General features: G+C 39.7%; 1 protein-coding gene across 8 annotated transcripts in view; it reads left to right on the top strand.

Moving 5' to 3' along the window:
- MEIS2 (Meis homeobox 2) overlaps positions 1 to 25,627 on the top strand; it is a 208,292-nt gene that overhangs the window by 143,950 nt on the left and 38,715 nt on the right. For all 8 annotated transcript variants that reach the window (XM_059372477.1, XM_059372474.1, XM_059372476.1 and 5 more), the window contains one exon: positions 4,453 to 4,529. In XM_059372477.1, coding sequence (XP_059228460.1) covers positions 4,453 to 4,529 — 77 coding nt within the window. The remainder of the gene's footprint in view (positions 1 to 4,452; positions 4,530 to 25,627) is intronic.

The raw sequence follows: 25,627 nt of genomic DNA, 5'->3' as shown, positions 1-25,627 counted from the left end.
CTCGTCTAGTAAGTTTCATAGGCCAGCAAGTGAGTTAGACTCATTGGGTAGGGAGGAAAACGTAAAAGACAGGGCTGGTCCTAGAGATGTGCTGCTTTTAAAAATTATCTAGTCAGGGGTTCCTGGGTGGCTCAGTGTGTTAAGCCTTTGCTTTCAGCTCGGGTTGTGGTCCCAGGGTCCTGGGATCGAGCCCTGCATTGGGCTCTCGGCTCAGCAGGGAGCCTGCTTCTCACTTTTTCTCTCTCTCTGCCTCTCTGCCTACTTGAGATCTCTGGCTGTCAAATAAATAAATAAAATCTTTAAAAATAATTATCCAGTCAGAAAGTTATCATAGCATGAAAGAATATAACTTTATAAAAATGTTAAATTACTATGGATTTAAAAATATGAAGTACATGAATTCATTACAATTATGACAAATTATAATTTAAAAATGAAGAGTTTAAAACCCTTGTTTGAAGCAGTACAGACAGAGACAGTATAGGTATTTGTAAACAAAAAGTTAAAGTCTCAACCCCATACCCTACTTAACATAAACCATTATTATTGTGTGTTTCGCCAGATGTTTTCTTGCAGTTACAGGGACAAATAGATTCATATTTAATCTATTCATCTCTTTTACAAAAATTCATAATACATATTCTACAAATTTACTTTTTTTCACTCAATATATGAGAAAACCTTTTCATGAGAACCTCACATTTTATTTAACTATGATTCACTTGATAGGTTATTTCCAATTTTTCACCCTTCCAAATACTACCATTTTCATTTATCCTATATTTCTAATTCATGAGATGATTAGAAATATAACTTGAAGTCTTCTTAGACATCAGTACAAATCCTTTGAACATAGAATAAAATTCACGATAAATCATTTCCAGTTTGGACATTATTGGAAAGGGATTAATCACAAAAGAAGATTATTATTAAGTGGTTTCTTCCAAAAACTGTTTCGCCGATGTATTCTAAGGATACTGTAGATCCATGTACTTGATAAACTAGGTTAACCTCAAAAGGAGAGAGGGGCAGAAGGTCTAAGTAAGGTTAGTATCTTGAATAAAAATAATACCTTACTTTCAAATGAGTCTTTAGGGGGAAAAAAAGCAATTAAAAATATTTTCTGTCTACACTGGGTCATGAGCCACACATGTCTCATTAACTTTTTGAAGAGTTGTCAGTTGATATTCAAAGTAAGCAGATCCTTGTGACTCACTTCTGTTTCAACGGTGGCTTCAGAACTATTTTGGGATGTGAAAAACTTTGACCTATGCTGGTTCTTTCTTGATGAAGGGAATCATCATCGTCGCTATTATGTTACGGTGTGCGTTCTTAAAAGTAAATTGAGCCACCTCTGGGCCACTGGACCAGAGTAGGTTGGCCCCCAACAGTGAACAGACTAAACTATAGCTTTAGTCCAAGAATATGGAAACTGACAACAAATTATTGCTTGTGGTCTACTTCCAGTTTTCAAGTGCAAACATACCAAAGTTTATTTTAAACTTGAGCCAGTCAGACATTTAGTAATATACATCAAAGAAGAAGTGAAGGCCTCCCATGTTTATTATTTCAATATGATGTCTGTTCTAATAAAGTAGAAGAATGCATATGATAGACCATGTAGTAGAAATTCTCTGGTTCTACAGTTTAGGCCTTAAATATATACATATATTTGTAAATTAATCCAAAACACATTGCCATGGTTCCAGTTCCTCTGAAAGCTGATTGTTTTCCATCCCCTTTTTAATTTTAGAAATATAGTGGCTGACTGCCAGAACACTTTCCGATAAACAGTCCACTCCATGTATAAAAGGGGCATAGAATCACGAATGTTCAAAAACCACAGAACGTTATTTAAATAAGTTAAAGTTATTATGGTCTTCCCTATTAATTAAAAAAAAAAGCCATCTGTGCAAGGTGAATTTTGGTAAGGTCCCAATTTTTTTAATGATTGTGGATGGAATTTGCAACTGCTCTCATCATGAAACGAAAGTATGGCTCAGGGATTCCCAAGATAAAATGTACTGTTTATGTACTTTTGTGGTCATTTGACTAAATTTCTAATAAAACACTGGAAAGAATTCTTGTTATGTGATCAGAATTTACAGTCCTACTTGAAGGAATTGGCTCTCCACTCACATCAGATTTCTACGCTTCCACTTCCTTAACATCCTAAACCTTTATTTCATCCAAACCTTCTGCATGTGCATGTGTGTGTCTGCCTCTGTCCCTCTTTTTCACACACCCCTCCCCACAACACCCATGTTTTGTTAGACCTGCCTTGAGCACACTCATCCAACAGTGAGCAAGACTGAACACACCAAACGGAAAATACCGCGTAAAGGAACAACATACTGGATGACATTGCCAGTGCGTGTTGATGCATTCGTGCAATGAGTCCTCATTTTCCTTTTTGTTATTTGCACATTTCTGTTCAATCGTCCATCATTGCCATATAGGAACAATAACCTAATAAACCGAAGCCTTCAAAAATCTTAGAGGGACGAAGAGTCAAAAGGTGCTCCTCCCTTGCATTTGGCAGGAAAATCCTAGGATGAGAAGGATCTGGGGATTGCTCTTGGTCCTTTCCCCCCAACCACTGTTTTCAGTCCATTAAAATTTGTACCCTGGCCTTTTCCAGCTTGAAGCCACCCGGGTGTCTGTGATGGGCAATCCTTCTTGTTTGGGCAGTCATTCATTATCTCCATTACCAAAAGGAGAATAGAGGACCAGTACATTGTTTGGATGAACCAGAGTGTTAGGAGGAGTATTTGTCGTGGCGGCAGAGGGCCGCACCTGACAGGCAAGGATTGATGGCCAGGAATGAGTGTGAGTGGCCAAAGCAGCCTCATAGGATGCAAATTACTGACTGTGGATTCCAATTTATCCTGTTCATTTTTCTTGCCCGTGCTGAAGACCATTAGTGGTTTTTGAAGCAGTGAAGGGGTCATTACTAATGTGGGTAGGCTCGAAGCAGGAGGGGGAAGGAGGGGAAAAGCCTTCTGTAATTACACAGCTTTCAGGAACAGGCTGCAGGCCTTAGCCAAAAAAGTGTCAACACCTCGCAATCAGAAAAATTTATTTTCATTTTATGCTTAACCCATATTAACTCAACATTATCATCTTTCTTTGTTAACATTTGCAGAATATTAAAAGCCTGGCTTCTATACTAATACAAATCTGGTTAACCCCTTTTGCTGTACAGGGGATTTTGTTTAACCTAATGGCATTTGGGTTTGCTAATAAGTAATTGTGCACATTTTGGATAATGCACACTATTATAGAAGATGAAATACCTGAAGAATAAAATTTTAGGTGATTGAAGAATGCACATTCTCTCCAACACTGGGATGATTAGAACGCTCTGAATGGAATACTCTGTTTTTCCTAATGTCACCCTTTAATAATGTTGATGGGAAATAATATTAAAGGCTTCCTAGTTTATGAATGACTTTGACATGCTGGATAAAAGTTTACTTTTCTGTTTAAGAAAACCAGTGAATTGAGAGCAGGGACCTCCCTAGAGACGTGTTTTATAATCATGTGCGTGCAACTACAGTGTCTCCAGAAGGGAGTGTGTGGTTCTGAAATGACAGTCCTCGAATTCAGAATGATAGAGGGAAGTGGTCGATGGTGGGAGGGTGGCTCAGTACCAATGTTGGTGAGCCTTGATGGGAAGTAAAGACAAATGAAAAAGCCTCAAAACCCATGGCTTCATTCGCTGATCGGCACACCTTAAGGTCAAATGTGAAATTTCTCTGTGAAGCCTTGCACGTCATTGACTCCTTTTGATATGTGGTCCTCGTGTGTGACCCACTGTGTTAATGCAGAGTAGTAACAATTAAGAATGAGTGCATCTCCCACTGGCCTTTGAAGGAGTCAACAGAAATACAGTCAGTAAAGTCTGTTACGATTGGATCGGTTGCCATGGCTTCTAAAATAGTAGCGATGACCTCCTATCTCACTTTCCAAACTTCTACTGTCAATAACCTCAGATTAACTAGGAAATAATGATTATATTGGCCGTCTCACAAAGATGACAGAGGATAAGGGCTTCACGTAGGTTTTCGAGGCAATAGAGTAAAATGGCCCCGAAACTAGTTCTCTTAGTGTAACTGAAGTGATTGCCGATAACCAAAAATCTGATCCCATCATGAAAGTGCTTTCTATCCCAGACTGGCTGAAGAAATTGAATAACTGAAACACTTTGCTTTTTACAGCCGGCCCTCCAAAGGGTGGCAGGAACGAGGGGGCTGCTAACGCAGGTTTTTGGGATTCTTGTCCCGGCCTATATTTTTCTTCACGTGATTAAAACCAAACAAAGCAAAAAGCCTCGATTAGGAAAATCAAGCCATAGACTAAAGAAATCACAAACGGTGGTTTCATTCTTAGAAGCAAGTGACTCTTTCTTAACTTCTGATGCATCTTTCAAAACATTTGTTTTTTCATTAGCATCCGTACCCTTCCGAAGAGCAGAAGAAACAGTTAGCGCAAGACACAGGACTTACAATTCTCCAAGTAAACAACTGGTGAGTGACCCAAAAACCAATGTCTTTCTCCCCTGGCTGAAATGAGATTTCTAAATAATTGTTTTCTCTTTTGCTTCTGAAACAAATGAAATTGAGGAGGATAACGTCTGTGTTTCTACCCTGAGGTGTGAAAGTAGTGTGTAGGGGACGAAAAGGTAAATAAATGGTGGTTTTAAGATGTATTCTCCTCTCTCTCTCTCTCTCTCTTCCTGTCCACCCCACTTTTCCCATCTCTGATGCTTCAGAATTCTCCAGCTGAACCACAGATTCTGTTCAGATCATTCCTATTGAAAACAGTTACTGTGGTTTTTGTTTTGTTTTGTTTTCTATTTTTTGTGCGGTCCTCTTACAGAATGATTGAGTCTGGGAAGGGTTCTTTTGTCTAGGCTTTCAGGGGTGATGAAGATGCAGGCTTTTTAGCATTTCCTAATAGAAATTTATTTACCCTATTTTTTTTTTAACACAGGGTTGTGGGGGGCGGGTGGGAAAACATTTTCCCATTTTGGAGCTTTGCGATTTGACAGATTACTCCTGTGTGGTGCGTGGACCATCACCCTTTGTATGTGGCTTAGAGGGTAACTGAGGAAAAGGGGGGGCAGAGGATTAAATAAAATGATCACAGTGGCCAAGAAATGATATAGGAATTACTTATCAAAATACTGGCCCAGGTTTTATCAGCAGCTTAATTTTGTTCAGTACATTCTTGGGGTGATGTTCAGATTAATTGAACTGACAGTTCCCTTTCAAAATTCAGGGAAAGTATTTGCACGGATTTCAGGCCTTATACAAACTTAATTACATGGAACTCCATTTTATCATTCTAATTCCATGTAGCAGAGGTTGTATTTACAAATGAGAAGTCTCTGCCTTTATTCACAGCTTTCCTTAATATATTTATCAAAGCAGGTTCATTTACAAAGTGCTCTATCTGTGGGATACAGGCAGGCAGACATTAACAAAGCTTTTAGGTTTATCAGGCTCGCTGCCTGATGAGCTACCCGAGGGTCAATTGATTTTGTGGTTCTGTGATTCATTTTTTTCTCATTTTTCTAGGATCACAATGAGAGACATGCTTGGAGAATTAGCCAGTTTGTCTGCCTTATCTGTCAGGCAATTTTTTTTTTTTTCCCAGGGAAGTCAAGCTACTTAAATTGGCCACAGGAACTGCCGTTATCTGACTTTAATGCACCCTATAGTGTGGATAGCATTTCAATTACACCAGTAACCAAAGCTTAGCTGCAGCCCTTTTCATGCCTGTGCTGTACAGAAAGTGATGTGCCTACCTACAGAAGCAGAAAATTGAGTTGCCTTGCTTCTGTCAGGGTGATTAATGCAGAAATAAACTGCTAACCTGAAAAGAAAGGCAGAAAGGAAGGATAGACAATACAGACTTGAATTCACTTTAATTTTCTTCTAAAGATTGGAACTATGTACATGTAAAGATACCCTTTAGACCAAAAACTTGGGATAAAGCCTCTGAGCTTCTGACGGGGAAGTGTATGTGATTATATGTTGATACGAGCCTCATAGCGTGAACACATAGAATATATGTCCACATCTATATTCCATATTATGCTCCCCGCACAAGCTACCGCTGGTCCAAAATAGGAAAAATAAATACACTCTCCGTTAACTACGGGAAACTTACTCGCCCTGCACATTATTGGACAATGCACTGATGGCCAAACGGAGCTGCTCTCTAGCCTGTGGTCCTTCGTGCAGTTAATAACGCTCTGGAATCATTTTTGCACCTGGGGCGGGGTGGCGGGGGGCAAGTTGAGGAAGGTGGTGATGGGACCGTTTGAGAGAAATGAAGTCCTTCTGCACGGAGATTCGGCATTGACATTTGATCTTGCTCTTTTTTGAACGTACTGTTCCGTATCATCCCTTACCTGTACTTTTTGATGTAGTCATTATACTTCGAGAGGGAAGAAGCTCCTGTATCTAAAGAGGAGTGTTTCTCACAATCAGACACCTGGTGGGCACCTGGAAAGAGTGCCCTTGTTTTCTGAATTCCATCGAGTCCGGAAGGCACATCCGACGAGTCCTGTCGGCGGGATGGCTTAGGCGTCTCATTTCTCTATTATTTGAGCCGTATTTGCTGCAGAACGCCCAGGGTTAGGATGTGACATTCTAGCGCTCAGTAGACTTTCTGTAATATGGCATAAACGTTGACACCTAAGTCTCTACAAAATAATTCCATCTTCCTAATTTTCACACTTCCTTCTGAAAAACCCTATAATCCTGCCCCGAGGTCCAATTCTTACTTAACGGCTACCATAACTTCGATAATAAGGTGTGACTCATGAGGGTAGCACAGCAAATAGCTCGAAAAGACTACCAGGAATTTCATATAGGGATCGAATTTCTGGGGATTTCACAAAGACATTTTAAAGAGAACACCAGCCAGCATTAGTCCATCTTGAAACTGTCCAATGCCTTGATGAAGTCAGCCTGGAAACAGAGAAAGCTATCCAGCCTAATTTCAAAGGGCTTCATAATCACTGTCCTTAAGTGTTAAGTGATGCCTAAGAGACATGGTAATAGTGGGCTATAAGCTATTTCTCCAAGCCCTGAGAGCTCTCAGTAAAAAAGCACAGGGATCAGACAGCAGTTCCCAAACCTTGTTCAGTCAGCTCTCCTTGGAAATAATACCCACTTCTCTGATTAAGGCCAGGACTTTAGGCTTCGTGTGCCGTAAGGCTTGTACCCAAAGAGTTAGAATAGTCTAGAAAGCGCACAAATCATAAAATCATGGCTGACTTGCTGTTCTAGTTCTGCTTCTCATGAACCTCTTGAAATACAAAGGCCAAGCAAGGTCAGGGTTGTTAAGCTGCACTGTAACATAGACATCTACGTCTAGAGTAATAAGGAATAGCGCAGGGCTCCACGCTCCTGAAAAGAGCAAGAAGCAGTGAAAACAGACCTGTTAAGATCAGTCAGCAGTTTTAGAACAAATAGGCAAAAAGGAAGTTTAGGAGGTAGTTAAGGGAATTAGAGATTGTTTTATCTTAGCAGCCAATGATAGAAATAATCCTAATAGGCTTTTGCAGTGTATTTACACTAGGGAGGATGCAAACAGCGAGGATACAACCAAATCAGATGTGATTGCTGGAGAAGAGTGGAGTTTATGACACCGAGTCATTTTTTCTTACAGTTCGCCCTCAGAAGCACCTACAAAACCAGTCCTCTAATTAAAAAAAAAAAACAAAACAAAACCCAAAACCACGATAACCAGCTAGCTCTTCATCGTCTATGCTTCACCGCTAAAGCTAATCACAAGTGGCAAGACTGGTTTTCTCTGCTGGTTAGAACAACCCATGTACACGCATTAGGAGAGAAAAACCACAAAGAAATGCATATCCTCAACTGAATAACCTCCTCACAATGGGGAAGCAAATCTGATGTCGTTAGACTGGATATTGATTCAAGCTTGAATGGTAATGTGGCATGGTTGGTAAGCGCTCAGGCTCCGGAGCCAGACTCTACGGGGTTAAAATCATGGTTCCATCATCTGTCAGATGTCTGACTGCAGCAGATCACTTAACCCCTTGACGCTTTAGTTTCCTGATCTGTAAAATGGGGGCAGTGGTCTATAGATTACTTACATAGTTGTGAGAATTCACTCGGCTGCATGCCGAGTGCTCGGCACAGTGCTGGCAGACACCGTGGACGGCCATCTATTATTAAAATAGTTCAAAATAAGTCGTAAAAATGAGAAATAGGGTTCCATACAACTATTTCAATAATGAAGTCATTCAGTAGCTTACAGACTAGAATGGAGATTTCTTTCAAGGGGAAAGAAAATTTGGGAGGCAAAAACTTTCTGTGCATAGCTTCTTTTTTTTTCCCCCACATTCTATGAGTAACATCTACTTATTGTTATGGGTTAGAAGTTGGTGATTTTATAGATGGAGGAGACATAATTCTTGCCCTCATGGAGCTCACAAGCATATTACATCTAATTTATTTTGTTATCACTTATTTACTGTTCACTATATTCCGACCTGTGCTAAGCCCTTTTAAAACATTTCCTTTTTTCCTTTTTTCCCTCAATTATACTGAGAAATAGTTGACTTACATCACTGTATAAGTTTTAAGGCATACAACACATTGGTTCTACTTATTATATACACTGTGAAACGATCGCCACGGTGGGTTCAGCTAATGTCCACCTCATGTATGTGCATTGCTTCTGTATTAAAACAAAGATAAAATTTTGTAGTTTCTTAAATGATCAGGTTTTTTTTTCTCTTTTCTTTCTTTCTTCTTCTTTTTAATTTTTAAAATTTTTTTTATTTTGTAGTTCTTTGATGCCAGGGAGGTAAGATTAGGGAACCCTAGGAGGTAAGTAGCTTCAAATAGCTGTGAAGGTTAGACGTCTTGAAGGAAGGTTTTGGGTATTAACTCTCTGATATTTCCTCAGGAGGCATGCTTACAACATCATTGACAAAAGATTTTTTTAAATTACTTTTTAATGAGGAAGTTCTTTTCTTTTTTTCTTTAATGAGGAAGTTCTTGAATAATGTGTTGGGGTGCAGTTATATATCTTTGACAATAATAATCACTGAAATACGACAGTCCTAACGTGGACAAAATCCATTAAGCTAAAAATACTATGACAAAAGTCATGACATTTCCGTGTTCGCATGCAACTTTCCTCAATGCTGTATCTGAATTACAACATTAATTTTAAAGTTCCTATTTCCAGGCTTGTTTCATTTTATTCTGAAGATGTTATTTATTTTGAGAGAGAGAGAGAACACACATGTGTGCACTTGACATGGGGCAGAGGGAGAGAGAGAGAATCTCAGGCAGACAGACTCCCTGCTGAGCGTGGATTCCCGGCTCAGGTCTGGATCTCACAACCTTGACATTCATGAGCCACAATTAAGAGTCAGACGCTTAACTGACTGAGCCACCCAGGAACCTCTCCAGGTTAATTTTAAAAGAAAGAAGTATTGTACTTTTGAAAGCTCATGTCACTTCTTCAGTATTTATATCATCTCTCTCTACCAGCAAGCAAAATCCACAGGGCGACTTACTGACAGAGTATAGGAATATGGGGCATAAAGGACTTATTTTCTTGATAGAAGGCTGTCCCCAGGGCCCCAAATAAAAATGCACAAAACTTAAATTTCAAAGAACTTTCCAGTTGAAGGTAGTTCAGAGAGTTCCCCTGTGTAATAGATTAAATGTCCAGGTACAGCCTCTCAAATGGAAGATATTAAGTATCTGTACCCTGTTGGCCCCACCTTTCCGTGAAGGGTCTTACAATACTCTTTCCTGGTCTAGCAGCTTTTAGTAATTGGACCCCCACTTTGTAGAACCTCTGGGAAAATGCCCATTTTGTTGTACCTATTTCAATGTGGTCACACCCCTGACTGTTTCCAGCACACATAGGAACCTCTTCAGTTAGGATTCAGGAGCTATGCTGAGAGAGTTCTCTTGGGAATCAGTTTCTCTTTCTAACTTTCTTCTCTTTCCCCTGTGGGAGGCTCGCTAATGACCCAGGTGACCTGGTTTTCTTCTGCGTGGAATGGAATGATGTGGAGACAAAGAATTTGTGTATGAAGACATGATGTAGGTTAAAAGTGCTCTGAAAAGAAAAGATAACTACTGTTAGGAGAACTTCCCAGCCCTGATCAAAATATGGACAGGAACAGAATGGTAGCCTGAGGAAAACAATCCTTCTCCTCCAGAATCCCTCAGTCTAGATGGATTTGGGTGCCCAGATGTTTTTCTTTGCCAGGTACTCATGAAGGGCAATATTAATGTTCGAGGTGGGTTTCAAGACCAGGCGGTCAATTTCAAGCCTGCAGTCAGGGAAGCCCCGGGCCTGGTTTGAAGCCTAATGAGCGGGAGGCTGAGTAAGTACTAAAAGAGGTGCACTTCTTTACAGCAAAGAAAAGTCACCTTCAGAGGGTGTCTGTGTTGTCATTCCACAGCAAAGGGAGCGGACACCAGGAAATACGTTGTGATATTAGGACATCACGCCTAAGCAGGGAATGGAGTAAAATAGTTTTGTAGTAAACATATGGAATAATTGGCCAGGAGTGCAGGAATCCGCATGAGGTACGGAGACAGCTCGACACTTTTATCTCAAGAGAAAAAGGGTTGAAGGAGGATGTGATAAACCGGGGAGGTGGAGTTGAGATAAACCTGAAGGGAACCGGCCTGCCGGACGAAACATTCTCTAGCTCAGCAGTTTGCACCGCCGGCCATTTGTTAAACACAGAGCCGCCGTCTTCGGCGATTATTTCCCAGTAACATCTATGTTTCTGAATAAAAATCCATCTGAATCTCAAGTCAGATTTGCCAGGTGCTAGACTCATTGTCAGCATTTCATGTGCTGGAACTGCCGATACTGAGGAAGCGAATACCAAAAAAAAAAAAAAAAAAAAAAAAAGCCCGCTTCTGAGCTCCACTTTGGTAAACTTGAGGTGAAAGGCGCCTCTTTCTGATGGCCTCCTCTGCCAGGGGGAAAAAAAAAATCAGTGACCGCAGAAGGAGGCAGAGATGCCAAGGGGGTGCGGTGCCAACCAGCCCCATGAGGTCTTTGGCTAAAACCAGAGCGTTTTCTTACCAACAGTCATGCAGGGGGTTAAAGAACTAAGTTTGTCTCGGCAGTAGGCTCCCAACCTCCCCCTCTCTGCACAGGTTCCACTCACGGTTTACACCGTCACAGGATCTGCAATTCTTCCTAAGAGGAAAACCAAAAGGAGTAGGAGGGATTTAAACGGTGAAGAGGAAAACACACACATGATTAATGTTTAACCAGAAGGACAGCCCTCAGTGGGCCTGAAACCCTGACAGGGTTTTTATTCTGCTCTGTCTCCAGCCCATGTAACGAGGGGACGACCAGGGCATCGACACAGGACACAGCAGTTTTGTGCAAGAGGCACAACTGCCCTATTTTTCCCATTTCACTTCCTGCAGCAGATTCGTGAAATTCCCACACTGATCGGAAGCACGGAAGAGATTTATTGGACCTTGGCAGCCGGGCCTCCAGACTCCTGCCATGTCAGACCAGCATTTCTAGACACCTTCTGTCCTGGAGGGATGGCAGTACCATTTCCAGAAACTGACATTCAGTCCAAATTTGGGCAAGCCGCTCAGACTCAGCAAGAGCCTTTTAAAAGTGGTAAACAAAAGGGAATGGAGGGGAAATAAAGGAAGGGGATGCCAGCGAGGGGACTCAAAGGGGAGGTTTGCTGCAATCCTTTACATTCAATTATACCAGCTCCTTTGTGCTTTTCCCTTTAGCTCTGCAAAGAAAGAATGAAATATGGTTTTCATAGCAAGCTGGCAGCATTATCTCAGGATACATATTTCTTTGCTGGGTTGGAATGCCAATAAGGGGGGGGGGGGGAGTTCCTCGTTGAGAGGAAAGAACAGTGCTACAGAGAAAACACAAAACAACAAAAAAGGAATGCAACAAGTTTCTGAAACAGTTCCAAACATTGCCCCTTAAAGAAAATATTTAAATGAGAACTTTTTTGAAGAGAAAATTTCTCATGCTGAAAGTTACCATTTTTCAAAAGTCTCTAAATATGGAAAGAAATTGGCCAAAAGTGTAAACTATTTTTGATATTTGAAGATTTCTGAGAATTAGCCCCTCTCTTTCATTGATAAGGACAATGAACTCCACAGACCAGTCCTGTGTGAGGCACAAGGCTCTACCTACTTCTGTACTTCATTATACCAGTATTTGGAAGAGAGACAAGGTTTGCTCCAATAAGTCCTTTATCCATCTCAATTGGCATCATCTACATGGTTTCTCAAAGTAACACAGAAATAAAAGTCGATATTTCAGTGGGTTGCATGATTTTAAAGTTGGATGATATTGGCTTGCTATTTACTTATTTTAAAACAGACGAAAAAATGAAGAGGAACTATTGAAAAATATTACAAAATTCTCTTAGAGCAACAGATTCAGCAAGTATTCCTAATCCCAGCCGCAAATCGACAATGCTGTATTTTAAACAAAACTCAAGGAAAAGGACTTCTCAGGTTGCACTTCAACTTATTTTCAGAATGCAGAACATCGAAAGGTGCTTGTAAGATGTGAACAGGGCCCTTCTATTAGAAGCTATTCGAGGTAGGGTGAAAAGATGGATGGGAATATACAAATGCTGTGTTGTTTACTTTCTCCACATTTTTTACTCTTAAAAATAAGAGGCTGGGTGGCTACTGCTTGGTTCTGAATTCTCGGTCCTGTTTACCCCATCGCTGCTTTTTCCGGTAAATCTTTTTTCCTCTTTTCCTACATTTCCCCTGGTATAGAGTGTATTTAAAATGTATTCCAAAGATTTGCTCTCAGAGAAATAAGTACTTTATGAATAGTCTTTAGACAAGATTCTCATTCACTTCACTCATTCATTCACGCATTCATTCATTGGAGAGCAGTCTTCCAAAAATTACTTAATTGAGAATCTGCTCTGTTAATGAGTAAATGTAGGTCCTATTAACCTCTTGATCTTAAGGACTTGTTTTGTTGTTGCTGCTGTTGTTTTCATTGTGTGTTGGGTTTTTCAAGTATTAGAGACTGAGCCTCAACTAGGAGGAACCTCCCAGTGCTTACCCCAGAAATTCTGTCCAATTCATGACACAACTATTTCCTCTATTCTCTAGAAACAAGGAACATCTTTTTTTGGGGTTTTTTTTTTTTTTTTTTTTTTTTTGGTCTGCAAAATTATTATAAACCTGGAGAGGAAAATATAGATAGACTGGGGTTTTTAAAATTTTCTCATTATTTTTCCTGCTTCATTGTTTTATTGCAGTCATAATAGAAAACCCTGTTTCTGTTTTTGTTTGTTTGCATTTTGTGCATGAGGCAGAGTGATCCTTGCTGACAGCGTTACATTTGCAGCTAACTCCCTGCCCTTGTCCCGAATTGTTAATTCTGTGCTGGGGTTGAAACACAAGCGAGGTTCTTTCTCTTTTTTCCCTTGCAAGGTAAACATTGAGAGAGAAGAGATTTCCCATCTGTCTCTAGATACAGCTTATCTTTTAGATAAGTCCCTGCAAGCTGTGGTTTCAGGCTGTTTAATGTCGACCTCTTGAGTTCCAAACTTCCTTAATGCCTTTAGATAAGCAAAAACTTTAGCAGTAATTACTAAAGGAGTGGTGGGATAGTGGATTAATCCCAAAGACCCAGATTCAAGTCTACCTCGAAGCCCACGGGTGAATAATCTCTTTAATGCTCTTGGTTTTGAGGTTTCAACTCAGTTCTTCAGGAAGAACCTGGCCGTTCTTGACTAAGGGTATATCCTGAGAATGAGTGCCAGAGAATTCCTTTTTCATCGTTGATTGATATATCTTCTTCATAGAGATGGTCACAGATATCTACATACTTTCACCTGTCTGGTATTGACATTTAGGTAATTTCAAGGTTAAAGTGTCATCTATTTTAAACCTGGACTTTGGATATCATTTCACTTAAAAATAATGAAACACATGGCCAGCTTTCTTTGTCTCTACATGCACTGTTTTCTAAAATTGAGAATGTACCCTCTTCCAAAGAGAGGATTATGATTCCAGTAGTCTGGTGCATAAGAATACTCAGCCTAATGTATGAGAAGAAATACACAAGGATTTTATCGGGCCAAGTGGTCCTTTTTTTTTTTTTTCTCCAACTGTGGATCTGAATCTTATTGTTTTATTTGCCAGTGCAGTTGAAAGGATGCATGGATATTTTTGAATGCCCGTGAGCAAATTTCCTCTTTATACAGGTGTGTAGAAAGTAGCACAATAGAATGTGGTCGCAGCTGGCTTATTTCCTGTGTTACCTGAAGCTCAGTTCGATAGGGTAAATTCCAAATATCTTTTTAGCTGGGAGTTACTAAATCTTGAGAGTCTTGGGTCTGTGTGACTGAGTGTGGCTCTTTGCTTTGCTACATATGCAGGCTTCCTGTTATCCTGCAGTGTTCCCATGGATTCCGTGTGTCTACGGCTGTGTTTGGTGGAATGGGCTGGTGTGGAAGAAAAATGTTAAAGAGAAAAGTAGAAATTCCCAGTGGAATGGAATAATAGAAGTCCGACAGATAACCCTCCCTTGTAATTTTTTCATAGTGAAATTTACTAAAGCAATGTCAGTAAACAGGAAACAGTGTAAAATAATTAGCACCAAAGGGAACATAATAGGTTACTTATTAAAATCCATAGAAGGATTTTGTGACCTCATCAGGTCCAGGGACCAGGGATCATGTGACTCGGCATGCCCTTCTAAGGTGAGCACCCCAATGCACTTTGTCAGCATACTGGCTTCTGACATTAAATAAGCTTCAGGTATGATTTATTGAGTAGCCTTTTGACAGGAGCAACAGCTGAAATCTTCTAGGCCTTGCTGAGCCTCAGCTCTGTTTTCATTACTTTCTCCAAGTATTACATTTAGTCAACCGAGTTATGTGTAGTTCTGGGAGAATCTCTCCTGCTCCCAGAAGTCATTGTTCCACTCATAATAAAATTATGCTATCAATTTGCCACAAGAGAAACACTGAAGTTCACTAAATTATTGCCATGTGTTTTGTACTAAAGACAAAGTAATACCAATTAAAAAAACAACCACCCCTGAATTCTATTTTTTAATGGTGTGCGGGGAGGAGTGAGGCTGGCTCACAAGGGAGGTCATGTCTCTCTTCTACACATTACAAATTTCATTTTCCTTAATTAGAAAATGACGCTTATGGAGAATGAGCAGGGGGTTTAAGTGGGGAAAGAAGAAAGAATGAAACCTGAGCTGAGCCCTAAATAATTTGTCAGAAAATGACAACTTGCCCCCGCAAGACTATTTCATTTGAAAGATGTGCTAGGTTACATTAGGCTCAGATAGATTTTTCTGGAAAAGGGGCCATAACCCACAGACTGAAAAAAGTCCTGGTTCCAAAGCTCAGCCGATAAGTCAGAGCCATACTTTGGTTCCATCATAGTAGCTAGGACCCTGTCTCTCTCATTCAGGGTAACATTTTCAGAATGCTAGGTCCCTAGGGAGTTGAGCATTAGTTATGATGTGAGAGTGTCATGTTTTTAGAGTATCAGCAGGAACTAATATCCCACAGTCTCATTTCATCTTCTACTAGATTAATTAAAGAATTGCCAATAATTTGGTCTCAGAAGGAAGGCTTGCCTGTCCCACACCCAAAATAAATAGTGACTGCCAATTTACCATCAAGTCGGTGGTGAAGCGAATTCAGAATTTTAGATACAACGAATAAGTCCAATTCCATTACCGCAGAAAATCTTTATACACTAAAATTATTTCCAGCCCCAGGCAGTACTAATTTTAAGTAACACTTCTAATGACACAATTCTGTGAAGCAATTGTGGGAAGCCCTTTGTAGTATGTTGTTATAATGAATTATATTTGTTCTGAGGACAACAGGTAAAATTTCTTGAGAAAATCGGCAGTTTATGAAGATGATAGGATTTTCCCAGTAACACCAGCAATCATTGACGACAATAACAATAACAGTAAGGACTCCATTGATAGACCTCATTTGGGAGCCTAACAGCAACACTCGAGAATGGACCAAACTGGATTCAAAGAGAGGCATCATGGCAGAACGAAATTTGGTTGTATTTTTATGACGGAGAGTTCTAATCTTTGGCTAGGTTTCCGAACTAGTGGAGGGTTTGAAATAATCTCTGGATTGGCTTGGGGTTTTTTTCTGCCTTTTAAGTGACAAGGGGGTTATTTACTTTGCTTATTAGCTCTTAGTAGGTGCTCCTAGTTTCTTGTTGACTTAAATTGGAAGAAGCGAGAGAAAAGGCCGAGGAAGAAAATAGGCACGATAGCTGGGTGTGGAGGTGAGAGGGCTACCCCTAGTGTGCCATTTCTTGGAGATTACACTGGAAGTTCGTTTTGAATCAGAGGAAGGAAGTCTTCAGTAGTTGGATAGAAATAGTACAAGAGACCATGAAAGTGGGGAAATTGAGTAAAGGAGGAGGTTGGGAGGAAGCCAGCTCTCCCTGACTAGAGAAAAAGGAATTTGTAAGTGTGTGAGGTGCTGTGAGAGAGACGGAAAGCCTGGTCCGTGGGGTTCTGGGGCGGCCGGTACAGAGGAAGCTTCAGAGCTCGCACAAAGGATGATGCAATGTGCGGTAGGTTTAAAGCGAATTGACTGGGACGTCGACAGCTTGGGTCTAATTCCATCTCAGACAATTTGTATGATCTTCGGCAATTTAGCCTTTCTTAGTATCTATTCCCTCATCCATAAAAGAATGGGGACTGGGTGATTTTTAAGGTCTTTTCTATCTTTAAAATTCCATTATTTTATGATTCTACGCCTGTGAACTGAAAAAACAAAATCTAGTCAAAGCAAGCGAGATGAAAACGATTTTAACCATTGTATTTTGAATTGATTAGAAGAGAGGGAGAGACCAGTCAGAGTAGACTATAGGTGCCTCAAACAGAACCTGAATCAGAGATTTAGCTATTAAAATGGAAAAGGAACCGATTTTATCTCTATTGTTAAAAAATGTGGCAGGATTTGGTGACTAATTCAGCACAGGGTGCGAACGGCAAAAGGAGCTACAACAACTCTGGGCTCTGTGCCTTGGGGAACAAGGGTTTGGGGATTCTTTCCACAATGACAGCAGATTTGAGTGGGGCCTGCTGGTGTCTCTGGGAAGATGATCTTGTTTTCACAATAGATAGCACAAAATAGAGATGAGCCCTGAAGGGGAAGAGGTCAGAATAACAGGAAACACTGCGGGACCGCACAAGGGGAAGGAAAGGTAGGTCTGAGGGTACAGATGTTATTCAAGGCCCTGGGAGCAGATGAGCTTGTTCAGAAAGAGCGAGGAGGCCTTGGTGATAGAGAGCCCTGGGAGGAGCTTAGGGAAGGAGGGGCAAGTTCACTCTGACTGCTGTAATTCAGAGGGGACCCTGACAGGAACAACTCCCCATGTGGTTATATAGGAGCCTTTACTGAGGCAGAACACTTTAGAGAACAAGATTTCAATCCGTAGTTAACAATTTCCAATTGGAAAGACCCACTAGAGTTTAAAAAAAAAAAAAAAAAATAGAAAAAAGTTTTGCATCTGTTTAAAGCACAGGTTTCTTCATAAAAATGGAATAGCAAAGAAGGGAATAAAGTGCATCAGTCATCTTCCAAGTTTAGAGAGAATGATAAAGGGGTAAACTTTCACGCCGTGAAAGTTTTGACTTCCATAGACATCCCACGGTTTTGCATAGTTGTGAAGATTAAAAAGCTTATAAGAGTGTGGGGTCACCTCATGAATTTTGCCTCTTGGTGAAATTCCTTGGCATCCTGCCCCCTGACAGGTTGTCTTCAAAACAAAAACAATCTTCTAATAGTGTGTTGTTGATCCGGCGAAGAAGAGCAAGGACCTTCGGTATGGGCGGTCACTGCTCTAAAGTGATTGACTTCAACGGGGACCATTTATACACTTTGGCTTGTCACTTTGATGGCGATTTATAAATTTTTAAAAGGCAGCCCTAGAGAAAAATGAAACAGTGTCTTATGAAAAGCGTATCTTACTTAGCTTTCGCGTAGAGGCTATGCACAATGCCTTATTTTGATCATTGTGATGAGCTGTTTCTTAAAGGAGCGTTGTAGGTAAATGCCCTTATTCAGCAGGGCGAGAGAACTCAAACACCAAGTCAAAGTCACGTGTAGAGGGGCGCCTAGGAGCTCAGTGGGTTAAGCCTCTGCCTGCGGCTCAGGTCATGATCTCAGGGTCCTGGGATCAAGCCCCGCATCAGGCTCTGTGCTCCGCAGGGAACCTGCTTCTTCCTCTCTCTCTCTGCCTGCCTCTCTGCCTACTTGTCATCTCTGTCTGCCAAATAAATAAATACAATCTTTAAAAAAAAAAAAAAGTCACGTGTAGAGTTTCACCAAAAGTCATTGAATTTGGAGTTATTGAGATGGTCAGTTCAGATGATTTCCCCATGTAAGCAACTACCTTTATTTGTCAAGTCCTCTAAACTGACTCTACTTTGTCAAGTCCACACTACATGGCAAGAGAGAAATAAAGTTGAAATCTATGGGTAGCTAAAACTGTGCCATTTAAATATTTAAATCAGTGGAATAGTTGTGTAATAACCCCACCGTCACATCTGACCTCCCTCCCGTGCCTGCCATGCTCTCTCTGCTTCCAACAGCTTGTTAGTCTCGAAAGTCAGTTAAACCACTCTGGAGAACCTTCTGGATTTCCTAAGGCTCTCTTTCCTGGGTGTACCATTTATATTGACATGTTACTACCCCAGAGTTGATTTCTGTCGTGACTTCTTTCCAAAATAAGCATATTCCTTGCCAGGTCTTGTCATTGAGGACCATGAAGACAGATGAACCCAAGAATTCTGAAAAACAAACAAACAAAAACAAAAAAACAAAAAACTACCTTCAATGAGTTTGAACATTTTCTGAAACCATCATCTTTCCCCCTTGAATGCAGTGAATGAATCATGCTTGTTATCCACCCCGTCCTGACTGTATTTGGAGTAATACATGAAAATTGTACAATTTCTTTAGACAACTGGGCATTTGCAATAAAAAGGAATAATATGACAGGTTGAGTCATTTTATGAGAATATGTTATTTTGTGACTCTTAGATCTTTATTTAAAGGGGAGAATTAAGTATACCATCACAAACAGTCAATGAAATCATAATTACAGTAGAGCCAAATTTTATAATAAATCTCTCCTATGGCTCCAGGAACACATGCCTCCCATGATTTAAGTGCACTTATTCTTTGATTAGCCTGTGCTCAGGAAAGGAGGCATTGTTGTTTACCATGAACTTTATATAGACACTATAAAAGTAACTGAAGAAATTTTTCTCCATGAAAAAGAAAGAAAGTGGCTCCTTCTTCTTGAAGGCTGAAAGTATGGTCTCTTGGCTTTCCCAAGATCTGAGTACCCACTGCAGGGCCTGGTCACTGAAATTACTCACCTGATAGTTATTGAAAAATGTGTGTATGATGACTGGGTGTTTAGTCAGTACCAAAAGATGTTCCTAAAGGGTTTTATCTGAGTAGTAAAAACTGTTTAGGGGGGCACCTGGGTGGCTCAGTGGGTTAAAGCCTCTGCCTTCGGCCCAATTCATGATCCCCCAGGGTCCTGGGATTGAGCCCTGCATCTGGCTCTCTGCTCAGCAGGGATCCTACTTCCTCCTCTCTCTCTCTGCCTGCCTCTCTGCCTACTTGTGATCTCTGTCTGTCAAATAAATAAATAAAATCTTAAAAAAAAAAAAAAACTGTTTAGGGATAATAATACTTTATTTAGAGGTAATAGGAATTTAAAATGTAAAGTAATATTTTTGTCAATTCTAGATAGTTGCTAATAAAGTGATAAATTTAGCTAACTATTGGCTAATTTAAATGAAATAAACTATGAATGGGAAAAGCCCTGTAAATAAGCTAAAGCAGAGTTCTTTTTTTCCCCAAAATTTGAAGTCCAGAAGGGGACTATGAGTTTCTCAGAGCCACCCAAGTGAGAGCTAGAGAGCAAAGTTGAACAAATCAGATTATCGATCCACAATCATTTCTCATAAACCACAACCTGCCTGCAAAATCCTTTCATTTCAATGATTTAATTATCTGAAAAACAAAACAAAACAAAACAAAAACAGGCCCAAAAGGAAATATCTTGATCATGTATTCTTTTTTTTTTCTATGTAATTCCATAGTGCCATTATGACCTTGGTTTTAAGAAAAATTAAAACTCTCTCTCTTCCTGATTATTATTATGCTACTATGTTTATGAATGTTCTGAAAAAAAATTAGTAAGACACTAATAATTGGGATTCTTACATCATGTTTTAAATAAAACTTCTTAAATATTTTAAGGCCACCCAAATGATTATATGTAATCAAAAAGAAGACGAGGAGAAAGAGGAAGAAGAAGGAAACATTTAAGGAATCTCAGAAAGTCTCCCAAAAAATCCACTTTGGATTGGCTTTGGGCTAAATTAGTTATTGGTGGCTTTTGAATTGAAATGTACTATATGCAGAGGTGGTGGGGGGGAAAGTTGAGTCAGACTGTCAGAGGGTACTCACCTGAATTATTTAATAAAAGAAGATATTCTGTATCTGAAAAAGAGGATACTGAAACAAGGCTACCATTAAAGACTTAACAAGAGTGGGAGCTAAGAGTGGGAGCCATTGCCATATTGGATCTGTGACCCTGGACTCTAACCAATTATGAAGACCCAGGGCAGCCCGTGAACAAAGCAATTACAATGGGAGTCAAACCATTAAGGAGCCAAGAGTTCAGTAGCTTTATGTCCCTGCCAAGGTATCCCTAGAACACTGTGTAATAGGAATTGAATAATATTAACATTCCCACATGGTAGTTTAGAGCAACTTACAGTATATTCTAATCCAGGCAGATTTTTCATTTTGATGACTGTGGGAGTGGTTATTTTATTTTTATATGTACTTTTACAAACATTTAAATTGAAATAACCAGTAGCATAAAATTGCCAGTGATTTAGCTGGCTATGAACTTGTAACCAAATATACTTGGAAGATTTTTTTTTTTTTTCTCCCTGTATCTCTCAGGTAAATTTCACTGCATGACAGCATTTCATGCCAGGCAAAGCCTGTAGAGGAGATGAAAAAGCATGAAGCATAACAAACATCACAAAGCCAGTACAATTTCTTGTTTATAAAGAAAAACAAGGAATGTAAGCTAAGTGGAAAGGTGCCGGTTGAAAGATATTTTAAATGCCTTCGAGTTAAAACCATCAGGGATCAGAAAGCAGAAGGCAGATTCTAGAGGCTAGTACACCAAGGGAAGAGGCTGATGAATTGCCCTGTGCACATTTTAATTAAACTATCATCTTGAGATTTTTTTGTGTATTGATTTGCACAGTACTTAAAAAAGCTTCTTTCCCCCCCTACCTCCCTCTGTTGAATGTTAAAGCTTTGTGCCTTCAGCTTGACTCTATGAAAAGAAATTACTCATCTTTGGGATTATTATGGAAGAAAAAAAAAAAAAACAAAACAAATGGGTGGACATGTTCTCTTCTCCTTTTCAATATGTTTGAATTTCAACTGTTCATATAATTATGCTGGCATGTATTTCTTCCTGGCTCTAGTCATGCAGAAAAATTTTAAAGATGAGAAATTGGACAACTCTAATGTGGTGTAAAATCTACTTACGCATTGTATTTCTTTCAATATTCTTTACCAATAGTATGCACATTGTTAAAATTAAAAGAAAATGTTAGCTTTTATGCCCTAATGTATTTACATGACATCCGTAGCTGCCAAATATTTTATTAACATTGAAAAGGAGAAGTTTGAAAAATAAAAGAAATGTTAGAGATAGGGTTGACTTGAGGCAGGGGTGACAGTGACAACCATTTAATAATAATCACTGCTTTTATGGCTTCAGTTATAAGAGTTTTTACCAACAGTAATTAGTTTCCTAACATCCCTGTGAGTCAGCTATTCTTTGCTCTTCTTACAGAGGAGTAAACTGAGGCACACCTTGGAGTGATTTTCCCAGGGTTTTTGGAAAGTCATGTGAATAGAATCAGACAAATGCATTCAAAACTCAATTCTCACATCAAAATGTAAACCTTCATATTCATGGGTAGTCGATTTCCCTGTGGATCTCTTCTGAGTAAACTGAAGATCAGTGTTTGTGAATTTCTTCACTCCTCTCTACCTCTAACCAGTCCCACCTGCTCCCCACAGATGCCAAACCAATGGAAAAAGGGGTGCCTGGCACTAGAAGTCCAAGGCTCATCAGAAGAATGAGCTCTTTCTGAGGGATCAGTTCGCTAAGACTGGTCTCTAAAGCAGGCAGGTCATTTAATTATAGCAAGATGGCATAATGCAGGAATGAAGTTGAATTCCATGACGAAGACAGAGATGTCCATTTTCCTCAGTGACTGATTCGAGTCACACACACACACACACACACACACACACACACACACACACATTTGGACCTGTTCTTGTCGGTAGCAGCCTTGGGAAATCCATCTACTTTTCAGAGTTTTTTTCTAGATCACAATACCCTAGGGAAGATTAAGTTTCCCTGATGCTGAAATAGTGTTCCTATCTGCTCAAAAGGGAGCTCAAACTAACCACTTAATTTTTACAAGTAGCCCAGATTGGAAATGGTACCCAACAGGACCACAACTCTGAAACTCACTCCAAAATAGAGCAGTCTGTCTTGACCCTCAGATCAGCATCCTGAAGTCTCTTCTGGGAATAACCCATTGTTAGTGGTGATGGAGAAAGGGCTCTAGGGATAGATAGCTTGCTGTTTCAAGTCAAACTAATGTTCTGCATGTGAGAGATATCAGAGTTTTAATTTATTTAGGAAATGTGTTCCTTGATCAAAGTTTAATCTTTGAAAGAGAAACATTTTTCCAAATCTCAGTCTCTCCCTAAGCGATAGACTGAATTCCTTCCTCCTCCACTTTTGGCTACTAAGCCATTCTCTACCTCATTCAGCAATGGACTGTAATATGCTAGTTCTGAACCTCTGCTGGGTCATGGACTTCTCTGAGTACATGATGAGACCCATGACCACCCAGAAGAATACATACAGGTACACACACACACTCCACATACACCCCCACACACATACCACACACTATTGCCTAAATCTTAGGGCCCTTCCATGGACCATCTAACCAGTAACACCAAAAACAAGTAAACAAGAGCAAATAAAAACAACTAAGAGGCTACCTACTCTAATGGGCTGGCTGGAAATATATTAACTAGTCTATGGGGAAAAAAGTCATAATCATGATTCATCCTTTTATGGGGGGTTTGATTTTAAATTAAATGAGTTTTTTGAGTGGTAAAAGATGGCTCACATTTTATCAGATGGTAAATTAAAAAAAAAAAATTATGAACCATACCTTTTGGTTTGTCCTGTGTGGTTCTGCTGGGGCCACCAGATAGGACTGGACACTCTGTACCGTGCACAGCGCAGGGGCGTCATGCACCCCACACAGTTGTGTGCTGGGATTTGCACACACCAAATCAGGCAGTGTGCCTAATCCACGTCTAACCCGTTTTGGATATTGAATGGGTTAATAAACTGAAATGCCACCACCCCACAGCACATCAATTTTAGCAAAATGCTATTTCGGTCATTAGCCATTAAGTCGGCTTGGGCTATAATTATTCTGTTTCTTCTTAATGTTTGGTGACTTTCTTCTTAATGTCTATCTTGGTGTGTTAAAAAATATATAGTAGATGTCTAAAGACCCATTAGACCTTAAAGAATATCACTATTCAACCGAAACTTTTTTTCATTGGTGTGCTTTATGCTAATAAGTATCTTGTACCCTGCCTTTCAATGATTTGTGAGCACCTTAGAGCCCTCCTTTGTGAAATGCCTGATTATCTGCATATCTGTCTATTAATGTGTTTATCTGTCCACCTATCTATAGAAATTTTAAACGGTGTAATAACTTTAAGGACAGTGACACTAATGTAGTATTAGATTAAAAGAATGTTACTTTATATGGGTGTAAATGTAATTTAGAGGCACTTAAAGGAAGCTCTATACTTAGCATGAATTCTTGGCCAGTGAAGACAGGTTGATCCCACTCATTTTGGGATTGCTAATTTGCCGTTAATTAGGAAGATTGATTCTGTTCTGTGATGCATAGGCCCAACCCCGAATGCATTTTTCTGGCTTCTGGAGCACTTTCCTAGTTGTCATTGTCATTGCAAATGTGTAGCTGAATGTCACAGGGCCTCAACAAATAGAAGTGCTTTTCTGGCTTCTAGAAAGCAAGTATCGACATTTTCCTGATTCTGTTTTGTTTTGTAAAGCTCATGCTGGTATTATTTTAAATAAACTTCTGCCTTATTCCATGTGAAAGTTTTAAAATGATAACATGAAAGTTGTGCTCGGATTTGAATTTCTTGCTAAAGAATGCTTTTGTAGCAAAAAATCTTTATTTTCTTAAACCGTAGATACAACGCTGCCATTGAGGTTGTGTTATTCTGTACAAAACAGCATTTACTTTTCAATATGTTAACTGTTTGTTTATCTTCCCCATGATATATTGAGTTTGCAGCTACAAGCCTTTTTCCTCCACTCTCTTCTCTTGGCTGGTGACAAATCTTAATCATTTGCCTGTCCTTCACGACAATTACTTTAACTACGATGAGTTATATTCCCTTTATTGGAATCGAGTCAGGGAATCTATCAAAACTAGTGAAAGGAAAATTCCTAGAAATGTTTTTAAACATAGTCATTAAGAACGGGCTGAACCAATGCAGAAAAGAATGTGGGTACTCGACAGTGAAGGAAACTCCTTACTCACTGCAATTTTGATGCCCACCATTGCCAGTAGCATACAGGCAACTTTGAACCACATAATTTATTTCATAGTGGTGGAAACTGGATAGTACAAACCGTATCAAGGAGAGATCTAATTTCATGTATGTAATTCACATGCTATGTAATGTTACTAATAGGCATATGGGTAGAAAAGTATGCATACAGGGGCACCTGGGTGTCATAGTCAGTTAAGCACCCACTCCTGATTTTGGCTCCGGTCATGATCTCAGGGTTGGTTGTGGGATTGAGTCCTGCATCAGGCTCTGTGCTGGGCATGGAGCCTGCTTAAGATTCTTGCCTTCATTCTCTCTCTTTCTCTCTCTCACCCTCTCTAAAAATACAAAAAAAAAAAAAAAAAATATGTGTATATATTATGAGCATACATAAACAGTGTGTATTTACCTTCAAAGTCAGTGACCTAATCCAGGATTACTGTTATATCTTAACATCCTCAATTCTTTGGAAACTCTTGTAATTTCCTTTTCCTGTGACTCCATTAACAAGTTGAAAATCATTTTGATGGCTACTTTTAAGTGTGCTAAATATAACCTTAAAGCCAAAACAGAACAAAATAAATAGAAAACCTAGTCACTGAGGGCAGGAGAAGGGAAACGAGTGGTAATGCATAAAACACGGGTCTTTAAACGAACATGTTCTGTTAGCCTAACATGCAGCCTTACACGCTTAAAAGAAAAATTTGGTTGTGCCTTTTGTCGTGACTTAGGGATCCTTGCCAGTGTCTGCAACATCTCCCAGAGACACTGGGAGTTCTTGGGTAGTTCCTTTTTGTTCCTGGATATTGCTAA

Source organism: Mustela nigripes, chromosome 13 (genome assembly GCF_022355385.1).
Source record: "Mustela nigripes isolate SB6536 chromosome 13, MUSNIG.SB6536, whole genome shotgun sequence".
Taxonomy (NCBI): Eukaryota; Metazoa; Chordata; class Mammalia; order Carnivora; family Mustelidae; genus Mustela; species Mustela nigripes.
The sequence above is the reverse complement of the archived record's forward strand: the minus strand, read 5'-3'. Positions and strand labels throughout refer to the sequence as shown.